Genomic DNA, 15,095 nt, shown 5'->3' with positions numbered 1-15,095 from the left:
CTTACTTCTAGGTAGTAAGTTAAAAATATTGCAAATGAATTATTTTTTAAATATACTTTTTAATTTTATTGCTGGTGTACATAAATATACATATCAGTAACCTTGCTGAACTCTCTTATTAGATCTAATTAGATCTAATAAGATCTCTCTTATTAGATCTTATTAGATCTAGACTAGACTTACTTCTAGGTAGTAAGTTAAAAATATTGCAAATGGCCGGGCGCTGTGGCTCACGCCTGTAATCCTAGCTCTTGGGAGGCCGAGGCGGGCGGATTGCTCAAGGTCAGGAGTTCAAAACCAGCCTGAGCAAGAGCGAGACCCCGTCTCTACTATAAATAGAAAGAAATTAATTGGCCAACTGATATATATATAAAAAAATTAGCCGGGCATGGTGGCGCATGCCTGTAGTCCCAGCTACTCGGGAGGCTGAGGCAGAAGGATCACTCAAGCCCAGGAGTTTGAGGTTGCTGTGAGCTAGGCTGACGCCACGGCACTCACTCTAGCCTGGGACAACAAAGTGAGACTCTGTCTCAAAAAAAAAAAAAAAAAAAAAAAATATTGCAAATGAATTATTTTTTAAATATACTTTTTAATTTTATTGCTGGTGTACATAAATATACATATCAGTAACTGAACTCTCTTATTAGATCTAATAATTTGTAGGTTCTCTTGGATTTTCTATGAAGAAAATCCATCATTTACAAACAATAACCATTTTGTTTATTTCCAATTCCTATACATTTTTTCTCTCTCTGTATTATAGTGGTTAGGATCTGTAGCTATAATGTTGAACAGAAGTGATGATAACAGACATCCTTATTTTGTTTCTGATTTTAAGGGAAATGGCTCCAAATTTTCTCAGTTAAGAACGAGGTTTGCTCCCAGTTAGGTAGATAGATAAGGTTAAAAAATGCCCTTGTAATTCCAGTTTGCTGTGCATTTTTACATAAAGGATATTGAAATTGTATCCGGTGCTTTCTTAATTCCTACCATGTGTCTAGCCTGGGTCTGCCTCTGTCATGAAAAAGCAAAGTCCCCATTGGGGAAACTGATCCTCATGCATAAATCTCTTTGATTATGCATGACTTTGTATAGAAGAACATGCTGCAGAGAGAAGGCTAGAATATAGGTGGGAGAAGGGGCAGTGAATACACTGCTGAAGGCTTCATGGCCAGGAAGGACTTGAATTGGACAGAGGGTTTTCAGGGTTATGGGGAAGAAGGGCATTCACAGAGGAAGGAAGACAGGAAGGAGCACGATCCCAGAGCTGGAAACATGCCTGATGCCGTGCGTTAGCCTGAGAGTTGGGGAGCGCAGAGCAGAACCGTCGGCCATCTTGCCAGGGAAGGGCCCTGTGCTTTCTCCCTCAGACACCTGCGCTGCACCCGGAACTACATCCACCTGAACCTGTTTGCGTCCTTCATCCTGAGAGCACTGTCCGTCTTCATCAAGGATGCCGCCCTCAAGTGGATGTACAGCACGGCCGCGCAGCAGCACCAGTGGGATGGGCTCCTGTCCTACCAGGTGCGTGCTGCGTCCCGGGGGATGGGCAGGCGGAGAAGGCTGGGACGGGAGGGCAGGAGCTGCCCAGCCCTGGCCCTCAGGGAGCCCCTGCCCTGTGGGAGGGGTCACCCACCTTGCAGCCCCCCATTCTGGTGGGAAAGGCAGTCCACCTGGGGTGACCTTCCAATCTGAAGAGAGAGGCAATCTACCTGGGAGGCTCCCGGCTAAGGGAGGAGACACTGCCCCAGGGAGTTCTCAGTCTTTGGAGACGGACCTGGGTTTGAATCCCAGCTCTGCCACTTACTAGCAGTAGAATTTGGGGCAAGTCACTTCCCTGAGGCTCAGTGTTCTCACCTGAATGGAGACAATGTTACTTTCTACCGCTCAGGATAGTGAGGATTCAGTGAGCTAAAGCAGATCAAGTTCTTGGCATTAGCCCTGGCCAGAAGACGTGAGACACGTCTTCTCCAGACGTGAGACAAGAGAGACACGTGTCTCTGGGCCCACAGTAACCATGGCAGGATAGCAGCTGGGGCAGGATGGGAGGGGCATCAAGGGAGGCAACGGGGTGGCCAGGCACCGTGGCTCATGCCTGTAATGCCAGCACTTTGGGAGGCTGAGGCGGGAGGACTGCTTGAGTCCAGGAGTTTGAGACCAGACTGGGCAACATAGTGAGACTTGGTCTCCACAAAAAATTTTAAAAATTAGCCAGACATGGTGGTGCATGCCTATAGTCCCAGCTGCTTGGGAGGCTGAGGCAGGAGGATCACTTGAGCCCAGGAAGTTGAGGCTGCAGTGAGCTGTGATCGGGCCACTGCACTCCAGCCTGGGACTCAAAAAAAATTGAAAAAGAGGTGGGGGGCTAGAGCTGTTGTCCCCAAGAGACCCTTCCTCTGCCCCCAGGACTCGCTGGGTTGCCGCCTGGTGTTCCTGCTCATGCAGTACTGCGTGGCGGCCAACTACTACTGGCTCCTGGTGGAGGGCGTGTACCTGTACACGCTGCTGGCCCTCTCGGTCTTCTCCGAGCAGCGTGTCTTCAGGCTCTACGTGAGCATTGGCTGGGGTAAGGCCTCGTGTCACCCCCCCTGGACCTGTGGCGTGGAGGCAGGAGACCCTGACCTCTTCTTCAACTTGTTACTGAGAACGTAACTGCTGGGCCAAGGGGTGGGGCCCACTGGATAACCCCACCCTGGGCAGAGGACCCCTGCCCATGGGCTGCTAAGGCACCGCAGGGGTTATGGTCCTCCCTCTTTGCATAACTCTCCTCCATCGATAGAAGCCTCCACCCCTATCTGGCCAAATGTCACCTCCTTGCACTGCCATGCACACCATCAGAGGTCATGGCACTGTCCTCAAATGCCCCTGCTCCTAAGGCCATATGGGGACAGAGCCCTACATCCAGTCCTGGGCAGCCTGGGGCCCGGAGGGAAATGGTGAGTCCTGGGCCTCCAGGTGGGGAGGGGTGAGAGGGAGGGGCAAAGTCCGAAGGGGAGGGCTGATGCTCTGTCCCGTGATGATGAAGGGAAGGCTCAGAGGAGAGCCACGTAGGGCAGGGCAGGGCAGGGCAAGGCGAGCAGAGGCCAGCCACGGAAAGGGGTGGGCCGCAGATGTGCCTGGAGCCCAGCTGGAAATGTTCTAGCCAAAAAAGTTTGCCAAGAACCATCGTGTCTCTTTTTTTTGCTGGAACATTTCTGGTTGTGCTTCTGCCTCTCGCCATGTGGGATTCTGAGAAGGGCCAGGGTTGGGTTGGGTGGGGGGGCTGGGATCCCCTGCACGACCGGGAAAGCAGGGCAGCAGGTTCTCCTGGGGGTGCCCACAGGCACCCACCCGGAATGCAGCCGGAGGACGGGCTCCGCCCCGAACAAGCCCTCCCTAATCCACCACTGAGTCTGCCGGCTCCCTGTCCCCCACAGCCCCACCTGCCACTCATTCGTTCACCCCTTGCCCCCACATCCTCCTGCTTAGCCTACTCTGACCACTGCTGCCCCCAAGTGCGGGGACTTCCCAGGTCCATTGCAGCCAGACTCCTCCCTCAATGTCCCCTTCTTCCCTGATTCTGCTCCTGCCTCTGAGCCCTTGTGAGGCTGTTCCCCGAGCAGGAACTTTCTTGGGGCACCCTTCCCACACCAGGCTGCCAGGAAGCTGCCCAGGCCCTAGCCCTCGGGGTTCTGTGCTCTCTCTGGCCCTCGTACCCTTCTTGTCCCCTGTCCTTGTACTTCATTCATTTTTGTTGGTGTTCCTCAGCCACCTGCGCTTACAGCCCCCTCGGAGAAGAGTAGCTCTAGGGAGGTTTTGATGTGATCAGTGTCTTGAGAAAGGGTCAGGGACAGAAAGGCAGAGCCGGACCTGGGACCCCAGCGTTCTGGCTCCCAGGCAGCCTCGCACAGTTCTCTGGCCTGGGCCGAGTGGGCTCAGCCTGCGCACCGGAGGGCAGGTGGGCCCGGTTCCTGCACACAGATCCCGGGCCCTCCCCATCCTCCTCCTCCCCAGCACCCAGCCCCTCTGCTCGACCTTTCCTCCCCCCCCCCCCAGGCTTCTTCCTCCTGCCAGAGCCCCCAGCTCACTAGGGGCAGGGTGGAGGCGGGCCATCTAGGAGAGCCCGGGAATGCTGTCTTTAGGTCCGGGATGGCATCTGTCCATTCTGGGAAATGGCATCAGCGCTTAGTGCCTGTCACCATGGCAACCCAAGGACAGGAACAATCACCGGGACAGCGTGATGTGTGCAGAGGAGCGGGGTGGCTGGTTGGGGGTTGGTGGGGACACTTGGTGCCCTGAGGTCTCTGAGGGCGAGTTGGGGGAGGGGATGCCAGTCCTCCTGCCACCTCCCCCCCAGCTCAGGCTCAGGGTCTGTGGGAGCACAAGGGCCGGACCCAGGGGACACCCTCCTCCCATCAGAACATCCTTTTCTTGAGGAATTGGGGTGGGAGAGACAGAAAAGGAGGGACAAGGACACATTCACAGATTTCTGAGAGCTGGGCCATGATGCCGGGAGGCTTTGCTTAAGTTGGGATGCTTGGGAAACAACTTTTAGCTTCACGTGCAAGTAGAAGAATTAAAATTAGGACGCTGACAAGGTTGGGGGAGCCCCCGAAAGGCACGGCAGCCTCTGCCGCAGTCCGGGGGCAGTCAGACCCTTTGGGGTCATCCCACTGTTCCTCGCCCAGTGTTAGGAAGGCCTGCTCCTAAGCGCCGCCGTGGAGGCCGAGGTGTCCCCAGAAACCCGCCACAGGGAGGCCGCCGGGCGGGGGGAGAGAGGGACGGGAGAGTCCTTACTTCCCAGGCCGGTTCTGTGTGTCTTAATTTGAGCTTATTTTCTCTAGCCCGTGTTGCTGGCTTTCTAAATGGGAGAAAGATGAAGCCAGCAGGGAGTGTGCAATGTTTGCACGTGGCAGGGCTGTGCCTGTGTTCTTAAAAAAACGCCCTTGTTAAAGAAATGCTGATGGATGAGCGAAGCTCCCCAGGACTGGCTGATGACACGAGTGAGCTGCCCGGCCCTGGAGCGGGGTCTCAGAGAGGAGGGACAGCAGGTGGCTGGGGAGGCCTGAGAGGGAGGTTTCTGGGTGTGTGTGGCTTAGCGAGCTGGCGTCTTCTTGCCTGGAGAGCTTCCCTCCCTCACTGATGCGTTGGCCCCCTCACCCACCCCTCACTGCACTCTCACTGAGCATCCTCCATGGGGTGGGGCCCGAGCCGTGCGCCGGGGCCCTTGGGGTCATCCTGCTGTTCCTCGCCCAGTGTCAGGAAGGCCTGCTCCTAAGCGCTGTGGAGGCCGAGGGGCCTGGCTGTGTGAAAATGAACGGGCCGGAGGGGGCTGGCTGGGAGCGTCTCTGCCGCCTCCCTCCCCGGAGTGTCGAGCTCAGGAGCGTCCCTCACTGCCCCGAGTGGACACCAGTGTGCGGGGTAATGCTGGCCGTGGTGACGCGGACGGCTCCGACGTGGTTCTGCCCTGGAAATGTGCTCCTGGGGGAGACCCCCGAAAGCCACACCTGCACACACGCGCCACGCACCGCACGCGGACGCGCACACGTCTGTCTACGCACCCAGGACACTCACGTGTCCAGGGCTGGGGGAGGCGGGCGTGGGGACAGTCGTGCAGAAACCCACGGTGGGGGGGGAGGGCGGTCACAGTGGGCGTGGGGGTGCAGCCCTGGATTCCAGCCCCGAGGGTGCCCTTCCGAGAGGATCCATCTCCCCATCCGTCACGTGAGGACGGACCATCCGATTTTAAATCCACCAACACAGAGCGCCTCTGAGGCTCTGCTGGGGAGCGAGGCCTGGGCCCACCCTCCAGGAACCGGAAACCAATTGTGTTAGTTACCTGCTGCTGCCGAACCACCTTAAAACTTAGCTGCTTAAAATAATGAAGTTTCTGTGGGCGGGAGTCTGGGTCCGACTTAGCTGCGTACCTCTGGCCCAGGATCTCCGACGGGCCGGCCAAGCCGTACGCTGGGGTTGCCGGGTCCGGAGGCTTAGCCGAGGTGGGGAAGCTGCTTCCAGGCTCGCTCAGAGGCACCGGCTGCAAGGCCCGGTCCCTGCTGGCTGTGGCTGGGGGCCTCCATTCCTTGCCAGGTGCCCTCATGACGTGACAACTGGTTCCCCCAGATCAAGTGACGTGAGAGAGAGGGTGAGAGCTCATGCCATGCCACAGTGTTTCTCATGCCCTAATCTCGGAAGTGACGTGCCACCACTTCTGCCATATGTTGTTGGTCCCACAAACCAACCCTGGTAGCACAGGGACTACACAAGGGCATGGCAGCAGGAGGTGGGGACCGTGGGGGGTGACCTGAGAGGCTGTCTCCACTCCCTCAAGTCCCAGCCAAGTGGAAGTGTCGTGGTAGCTATTGTCATTGCAGGCCACCGTGGACAGGGAGTTGGCCTGTTGGCACCAAGGAAAGGGTTCCCGTCTCTATTCCGGGCTTCTGCCCAGGCCACTGGCAGGGGCAGGGGGGCAGGGAACAGATGACTGAGGCTGAGACGGGCGCGTGGGAGGAGAAGGACACCAGAGAGTGCGCCGGCTCTCTGCCTCATGCAGCACGCCCTGCCCACCATGTGACCTGTCCCTCTGCCGCGCAGGGGTCTGTGTCCCTGGTGTCTCAGCCAGGGCCCTGAGGGCAAGTCCCGACAGTGTGCCTGGCACCCGGGAGGGGCAGACTGCTGAGGACCCCTCTCTAAGGCAGAGTCTGGGAGTTGGCGTGGGGTTCCTGCTGCCTGTGTTCTCCCAGGCACCCAGACCGACCTGGAAAACGTGGTTGGGGCAGGCAAGGAGCAGGGCTGGGGCGTGAGGGGCCTAGGGCGGTGGCTTCAGCCTGCCAGCCCCTCTCCCCTCTTTCTATCCTTCTCTCCTCCCAGGTGTTCCCCTGCTGTTTGTTGTCCCCTGGGGCGTTGTCAAGTACCTCTATGAGGATGAGGGGTGAGTGTCCCACTCCCAGGAGGGGTGTGCTAAGGTCCCCATCCTCAAAGCCCATGGGATTCCCTGGCCCCTGGGGCATGTGGCTTCCACCTATGGAGAGGATAAACAGAGGGACAATCGATTTAACATACGAACTTATCGTAGTTCTTTAACCTCCCCTCCCTACCCGGGCCCCTGCCCCTGCCTGGGGATTGCATGGTGACAAGTGGTGCAGGGTCTGCGGAGTACGTGGTGCCCTCCTGCAGGTTTTACTGTAATATGTGCAAGTGACATGTTTCTGTCATGTTGTGTGTGATGCTGGGTGCACACATGACTGTTCTAGGTCCGTGGAAACTTGTTTGGAGGCTGTACGTGTTTCCATGCATGACTGTGTGTGTGTGTTTTGTGTGGCTGTGCACTTGGAGGGCTGTTCATGGATCAGTGGGACTGGTTACTGTGTGGCTCCTGGTGGCTCCTGGTGGCTGTGTGCATGGCACTCAACATGCCCACGTGTTTTGGGGCCCTCGTGCCTGCGCCACGAGCTGGGGTCTCTGCGAGTCCAGCTGGATTGTATGGGTGCCTCTCCCCCCTCCCCAGCTGCTGGACCAGGAACTCAAACATGAATTACTGGCTCATCATCCGGCTGCCCATTCTCTTTGCCATCGGGGTGAGTGTTGGAGTGGGGGTGGGGTGGGGAGCTGCGGGGGATCCTGGGCTGGTGTCTGAGGAAGGATGGGGAAGAGCGAGAGGGTCCCCAGCCTCCCGCCTATCTGCCCTGCAGGTGAACTTCCTCATCTTTGTCCGGGTCATCTGCATCGTGGTGTCCAAACTGAAGGCCAATCTCATGTGCAAGACGGACATCAAATGCAGGTGCCATAACTGAGCTGGCTTCACTGGGGACCCTTGGCCCTTCCTTCCAGCAGAGAGAGAGAGAGAGACCCTGGGGTGCTTAGCTTGGAGCCCTGTGCTACCCTCTTTTCCCACCCAGGCCTGGCCTGGGACCCCCAAGCCTTGCCTTCACCCTGTCCCTGGGCAGCCCCTGGGTATCTGGGGGTCTTGACCTCTCTGCCTTCCCTCTAGGCAGCCTATCCCAGGGTATTTGGGCTGGGAGAGTGTCCGTGTCTCAGGTGCCAGAGCCTGGTAGGAAGGGGAGGGTATGGAAAGGGGAGAAGGATCCATGGGAGAGGTCCAGAATGACTCCAGAGGTCTCCGCTCTGCCCAGCAGACTTGCCAAGTCCACGCTGACACTCATCCCTTTACTGGGGACCCACGAGGTCATCTTTGCCTTCGTGATGGACGAGCATGCCCGGGGGACCCTGCGCTTCATCAAGCTGTTCACAGAGCTCTCCTTCACATCCTTCCAGGTGACCTCATGGCTGGGAGCACTTGCTCTCCGAGTGTGGGCGTGGGGCTGGGGCGACACCAGCCTGCGTCATGCGGATGGGACAGATGGGCAGACCCCTGCCCAAGGTCACATGATTGCAGCAGAGCCAGAACTAGTATCCCCAGGTGTCCCAAGTCTTCTCCGCAAGTACATGGGACAAGAAGCCTTCCTGGATGTATCCTTGGCACCCAGCCTGGCATTGCAGCTGCCACCTACTGGGTGGCGGGCACCTGCCAGGTGCTTTGCATACATTGTGCATTTCATCTCACAGAACCCAGGAGATGTGCAGGATTACCCCATTTTACAAGGGGGGAAACTGAGGCTCAGAGATGTGAAAACAAGAGTTACAGGGTCACATAGTTTCAAAACAAAGAACTGATCCTCCCCACTGGCCTTAGAGGATGGTACGGGCACGTGAAAATATAAGAAACTCGTCCCAGAGCTGCAAGAGTGTTATGGGGTTCCTACAGCACGTGGGCTCACGTGTGTGCGTTTACATACATGTGCAGGCGCACGCACACAGAGGACACAGTTCTGAGGCGTGAGGTCTCTTAAGTGGACAAAGGGGGCTGGGTGGGGAACGTTCTCTGCATGCAGAGTTGGGGTACTTCTTGGGGCCAGGCCTCCTCAGGAGAGGGTGCTATAGAACTTTTGCAGTGTCTGAGCAAGGGGCCGTCTTGCTCCTGCAGAAAGGGAATGAGACAGACGGAGCCTGCTACCCCAGCAGACCCAGGGGTTGAGGAGGGGTTTGTGGGATGGAGCCCCAAGGCGCTTCCTTCCAGGGCCTGCTGCGGGGCACCTGCCTCCCCGTTCCTCCCTGCTGACAGGACTCTCGTTCCCAGGGGCTGATGGTGGCCATCTTATACTGCTTTGTCAACAACGAGGTAAGGTCTGGGGAGGGAAGGGGACCCTGGTGGGTTGCTACTGTTGGCTAGTCTGGAGTGCAGTGGGCCTCCCGTCAGCCCTTCCAGCTGAAACCCTGCCCGCCCCACTGAGGCACTACTGTTGAGGGGGCATCGTGCCCACAGGTCGTGTTCTGTGCGTAGGTCTTTCTCTCTCGTGCACGTACATGCACACGTGTCCAGACATGCCCTGACGGTGTACGAGCTTGGGGAAGGCCTGGCCTCATGTTAGGGGGTCCTGAGCGAATTGATGGGTGGTGGGGACTGTCTGTCACAAAGCGATTCTGCACACGCATGCCCAAGCCACACGGCCTCATGCTTGGGGCTTTAATAATTACTATCTCATTTAATGGGCACCCTCATTTCTCCTCCCAAAAAAACCTTGCTAAAATCCTGATTTCAATATTCCCATTTTTCACACGTGAGAACATTGAAGATCAGAGAGAGAGTAAGAAACCTGCCCCAGCACAAAGCTGGGCACCTGGGGGGGAGAGGGGCCTTTCCCAGGTGCCCATGAACACAGACCATCCCCAACCCTAGAAGCTGACCGTCTCAGAGAGGGGAGGGCGGGCTGTGCCCTGCCAGAGGCTGGGGGAGAGGGCACGGGCCAGCAAGGACCCCTTCTCCCGTCCCATGGGGTGCTGAAGGCCGACCCCAGCACCAGGAAGCCCCCGGAGGCAAGCACCCCCTGTCCCACAGGTGACCGGGGCTCCTGCCTGTGTACTCAAGAACAGGGTGCTCAAGAACAGGGGCACCTCCCAAGACATCAAACTGAGTGTCACAAATACCGTAGCCCCGCTTCCCCCAATTTCCTTCCAGAGGGGAAAACAAAAAGTTGCAGGGGCAGCTGCAGGGCTCACTGGGGAGGTGTCCCCAGGAGGGTTCACCCAGCAGGAGGAGGGCGTTGGCAACCTCCACCCCACGGTCTGGGAGGACATTGAGGACTCTAACTCCATTCTGGCCCGGGTGAGGGTTTTCAGCCACGGGGCTGGGGCTCGGGTGGCACAGGGACACTGGTCCCCAAAGACCCAGGGCTCTTTGTGTGTCTTCTGAGTCACTGAGCCTGGACTCCCAGAGCTCAGAGATCTTAGCATCGATGTATCAACATAGACGTGTCTTTTCTATGGGTGTGGGGGAACAAAGGGGACAGGGAGCAGACACCTGAGTATTTCATGGAGCTGTGAGATGGCTCAAAAAGTAATGTGATGTAGCAGGAAAGACGAGGAGCTGCAGGCTTTGGCATCAGATTTCTGCTCTGATGTAGGCCCTGTCACTTCACGAGCTGTGTGACTTTGGGTCAGTTACATGCCCACTCTGAACCTCAGTTTCCTCATCTACAAGATGGGGGTAATAATAATGCCTGCCTATGAGATCCCCTTGAGGATTAAGTGAGGTAAAGTCTGAAGAAGGGAAACAAGGGAATGGAGAACAGACCCCCTCCTCAAAGTGGGGTGCTGAGGCCCTCCAGCTCCTCACAGCTGCTGCTGGGCGGGAAGAGATGCACACCCATCTCTGGACGCTCAGCAAGCGGCTACTTAGACCCATTCCAGCATCCAGTGACTCCCAGAGGCTCGGGCCTAGGAAATTTAAGAGGACACTACAGAGAAAGTCAGGCTGGGCCAAAGGGAGGGGTGGGGTTCCCCTGTCCCCAAGGCCTCCTTTTGCTGCCCCTGTGCTGGCTTCCTATGGAAGGATGGACTTGGAGCACTTCAGGTCTCCAAAAGGGAGGAAACCAACGAGATATCAACTACGTGCTTAATGCGTGTAAGATGCACAAGTGTTTTATGATACCCAGTGCCGTGCAGCAGATGGTAGCCCAATCTACAGATGGGAAAAGTAAGGCTCAGCAAAGTGAAATGAATAGTCCCAATCATCAGCTAGAAGGCTTCAGAGCTGGTGGGCTGGCGCCAGGTGGGGTGGGGATCCCACTAAGGCCTCAGGGCAGCCAGGGCTGGGAGTGGAGGCGGCGCCAGGCACAGGGTGGTCCACAAGAGGGATTCCGGCTCTGCTCCTGTGGGCTGGTCTCAGAGGGCCCAGCAGGCTCCTCCGGAGGGTGGGCCGGGGAAGGAGGGGAGGGGCCGCACCCAGCAGGCCAGGACCCATGGGAGGCAGCAGGAGGCCGCAGCCCTGGCTCCCCCCCCCCCCCCCCCCCGGCTGAGTCCTCATAAAGAACTTCTCAAAAACTGAAGCCAAGCCCTGCGGGGCGGCCTCCCTTCAGCAATTGTTCGGAGCCAGCCCTGAGCCCTGCTGCTTCATGTTCCAGCCTGGGGGTGAGACGGGGACAGGGACAGGGCGGCATGTGTCCCTGGTGGGGAGGAGGAGCAGAGGCCCCTGGGAGAGACTGAGGCTCCCTACTGCCACCTTGTCCCCTCGGCCCCTCTCTGTCCTCTGTCCCCAAAGCCACACTGTAGCGACACACTCACACAGCCCTACCTGCATGTCCAGCACCCAGTCACCTCCCTCCTTGCCCGCCACCCACACTGGCTCACCTCTGCAAGCGGGGAGGGACGGACACACATCCCTGCTCTGCCCTTGGCAAGGAATTTGGCCCCAAATCGCCAGAGCTGCATCTCTCTCCCCAGGCCTGGCTGCAGGCCCGGCTGGCCTCTCCCTGCGGGCTGTCCCGGGCTCGTGCTGTGGGGTCCAGGAGACCCCGCTGAGAGGGCTGGAGACCCGTCTCCTCTCCGTGCACCGCCTGGTTCCTTTAAACCCGCCCCGACACTGCTCACACCCTGGCTCCTCCAGACACAAGGACAGACATGTCACTATCACTGGGCCACGAAAGACACATGTGGCTCCCGGGCTGAGGCCTCTGTCCACACGAGCTGTTCTCCAGCCCCAGGGTTGCCATGGCAATGCCAGGTACTTGTGACCTGAGGAGAAAAGATGGCCTGGAGGTTGGTCCTGTGTGGCTGCCAAGGCCTGAGCCAGCTGCTGGCGGGCAGGGGGTGGGGACAGGGAGGGAGGCCTGGGGGTGGCTTTGCAGGAGCTGGTGTCTGAAGCCAAAGTGAGCTGACTTGGGAGCCCTGAGCGGTGGCCCGGTTCTGCCACCACGAGAGGGTGCTGGCGGCACTGCATACCTGGAGGGCGGGGCGAGGGGACATCAGATAGTGAGGAAGACGTGCGTGGGTCTACGCGCTGGGCTGCATGTCCAGGGTCCGTGTTGATGTCTTGGCTGTGTCATTTTCATAACTAACAGGAGGAGCCAAAGTCAGTTGCTCGTTTATATACTTGTTTGTTTTTATTCAGCTCATTGAAAACACGTGTTGAGCACCTGCTGTGTGCCAGGCACTGTGGGGGGTGCAGGGACGCTGGGAGGAGGGAGGCGTGTCCTGGCCCTCGAGGCGGTCCAGCCGAGTAGGGGAGGCACAGCCAGGGACAAGCAGGACCTCTGGGAGCCACGCGGGCAGGAGGCCTCGGGTCAGGAGCCGGCGTTGGAGCTAGGCCTGATCTGGGTTCAAATCCTGGCTGAGAGGTCTGGGGAAGTACGTGAACACTCTGCGCCTCAGTTTCCTCACCTTTAAGGGTGGGACAGTAACAGGAGCCGCTTGGCAGGGTTGACGTGAAGGTTAACTGAGATAATCAATGGAAACTGCCGGACATGTAGTGAGTGCCCAATAAATGGTGGATCTCAAGGACGATTGTGATTATAGGAGCCATAGCAGCGAGGTTCAGGAAAAATGCGGAGGGAGATGGGGGCAGAAGGGGACACCGAGTGTCAGCCCTCTGGGAAGTCCTGTGGGTGTCCCTGAGACCTCTTCAGTCTCTGAGGTGGCTTCCTATACGTGTGCCTCAGTTTACCATCTTTCTCCCCTTTTTCCTGAGTAGGAGGGTTTCGAGACAAAATTGGTCTCCCTGGCGCTGCACAAGCAGGGACTGTCATCAGTCTCGGGCGCCCCCATCCCAGCGGCCAGCACTCGCTCCGCACCCACTCAGTGGCGCAGTGAGCTGGCACAGAGCGGGGGCCTAGGTGGGGTGTGCCCGGCCTCCTTCCCTCCCCTCCCCGGGCCTGGGCTCGTGACGCTGGGGCTGGCAGGCAGGCTCTGGGCCATCTCAGCTCTACTCAGCACAGAAAAAGTTCTTTTAAGGGATGGCATGCAGCCATGCCGGCAGCTGGCTGGGCTCAGCTAGATGGATGACAAAGGAGGAGCAGAGGAGGGTTGTTTGCATGGAGGCTGGTGGGGGGGTGTCAGAAAGCCCCTTACCCACAGCTGCTGGCGGCTGGCCCTCCTGGTGACGTAGCCTCGGGGGAAGAGCCCCCGGGCCCCAGAACTCTGGTGTGGGAAGATGAGGGGGCCAGGGCGGAGGACATCAAAGAAGCTCTGGAAAGCAAACTTATGGAAACATCACCCAGAAGGGCAGTCCAGACCCCTCAGGACGAGCTGTGCAGGTTCCAGCAGCCTCTTTGGGGACCAGAGTCACTGGCCATCACTGGGAGCCCCAGCATTTCCACAAACCCTCCAGGGATTGGGGCTTCGCAATATTGCTTGGATTTGTATTAATGTATTTCTGTCCCAACAATCTGGTCCCCAAGTATCAGCCTCCCTGCTTGAGAAGGTTTTTCCTGATGGGGAGGGCAGAGTCCGGCACAGCAGGGATTGGGGTTGACCAAGTCCCCCCATGGTCACTGGTCACAGCAGACTCTCTGCACAGGGCCAGTGGGGGAGCTCGCCCCCACCACCGCCCCCCCCCCGGCTGCTGCTGTTCTCCCCTGTTTCCTTCCCTCCGCCCTCCCTGCGTGGTGCTGGGCCCGGATAGAAGCCCCTGGGAGTTTAGCAGGGTCTGTGGTGGGCACCGGCAGGGTAGCGGCACTGTCTTCCTTCTCAGTCATCCGAGCTGGCATGAGAGAGTGCGCTCCGAAGTCAGGCTGTCTCTCCTCCTCTTCTCCCTCCACCTCCGGTCTCCGTTGCTCCCTCACTCTCCCCCTTCTGTTAAATAGGCCGTGATGGATTGTAAAAGGTACTTAGCTGAATCGCAGAGTTTAGAGATGGACGAGACCCATTAGGTCATCAAGCCCATCTCTCTCCTGAGGAGATGCAGAAAATAGGAGACAACAATAAACAATTTTATTGGGATATTAATTTAGGCGCCCGAAGGCCTTGACTTGTGTCTCTTAATATAATGCAGTGGATTTTTCCCTTCCCCACTAATGCAATAATGGGGCCATTCTGTGGGCAGTTGGTTTGCATGATGGCTTTTGTTCCCCTCCTTTCCCCGAGGAAGGTCCAGATGGAGTTTCGGAAGAGCTGGGAGCGCTGGCGGCTGGAGCACTTGCACATCCAGAGGGACAGCAGCATGAAGCCCCTCAAGTGTCCCACCAGCAGCCTGAGCAGCGGGGCCACCGTGAGCAGCAGCGTGTACTCGGCCACCTGCCAGGCGTCCTGCAGCTGAGGCGCCAGTGCCCGCCGCCGTGGCCCTCGCTGCTGGCTGGGCAGCCCTCCCAGGTGGGAGAGACCCTCCCAGGGACGGGGAAGGAAGGGACACACGCACACGCACATCTCTGCTTTCCTTCCCCAGACCCGCCAGACAGGCAAACGGGCAGTGCCTCCGGGACCATGGACACATTTCCTCAGAGGAGAAGCAGCCTGCTAATTTGATCACTGCGGTGGGTGGAGAGGGGAAAACAATTGCTGTGACAATGAGGCAGATTTCTTCCCCTGAAGCTGCAAGGCCCTCGGGATTCCCCTAGACAGAGCAGCAAATCAGCCTGAGACTCCCACGCAAGGTCAACGGCTCGATGCTGGGGCTGGGGCTTGCGAGAGGAGGTGGTTCGGAAAGAGGCCCATAGAACCTCAGCCAAACGCGGGGCTTGGGTGATGGGAGCCCACCCCACCTGCGTCAGCTGGGTCTCCCCCCTTCTCTTTGTATGTCTGGGGTGCTTGTTTCCCCATCCTGCCCCCTCTTCTCACCACCCAGCTTC

The 15,095-nt window shown here is 58.0% G+C and overlaps 1 protein-coding gene across 1 annotated transcript in view; it reads left to right on the top strand.

Annotated features, from left to right (window-relative positions):
- The window catches only part of GLP1R (glucagon like peptide 1 receptor), a 37,147-nt gene extending 22,581 nt beyond the window's left edge, over positions 1-14,566 (top strand). The window contains exons 6-13 of the mRNA XM_012746948.3: positions 1,371-1,524; positions 2,407-2,566; positions 6,850-6,910; positions 7,487-7,556; positions 7,671-7,759; positions 8,115-8,253; positions 9,116-9,157; positions 14,399-14,566. Coding sequence (XP_012602402.1) covers positions 1,371-1,524; positions 2,407-2,566; positions 6,850-6,910; positions 7,487-7,556; positions 7,671-7,759; positions 8,115-8,253; positions 9,116-9,157; positions 14,399-14,566 — 883 coding nt within the window. The remainder of the gene's footprint in view (positions 1-1,370; positions 1,525-2,406; positions 2,567-6,849; positions 6,911-7,486; positions 7,557-7,670; positions 7,760-8,114; positions 8,254-9,115; positions 9,158-14,398) is intronic.
- Positions 14,567-15,095: the final 529 nt, after the last annotated feature.

Source organism: Microcebus murinus, chromosome 5 (assembly GCF_040939455.1).
Source record: "Microcebus murinus isolate Inina chromosome 5, M.murinus_Inina_mat1.0, whole genome shotgun sequence".
Lineage (NCBI taxonomy): Eukaryota > Metazoa > Chordata > Mammalia > Primates > Cheirogaleidae > Microcebus > Microcebus murinus.
Note: the sequence above shows the minus strand (reverse complement) of the source record. Positions and strands in the feature narration are given on the sequence as shown.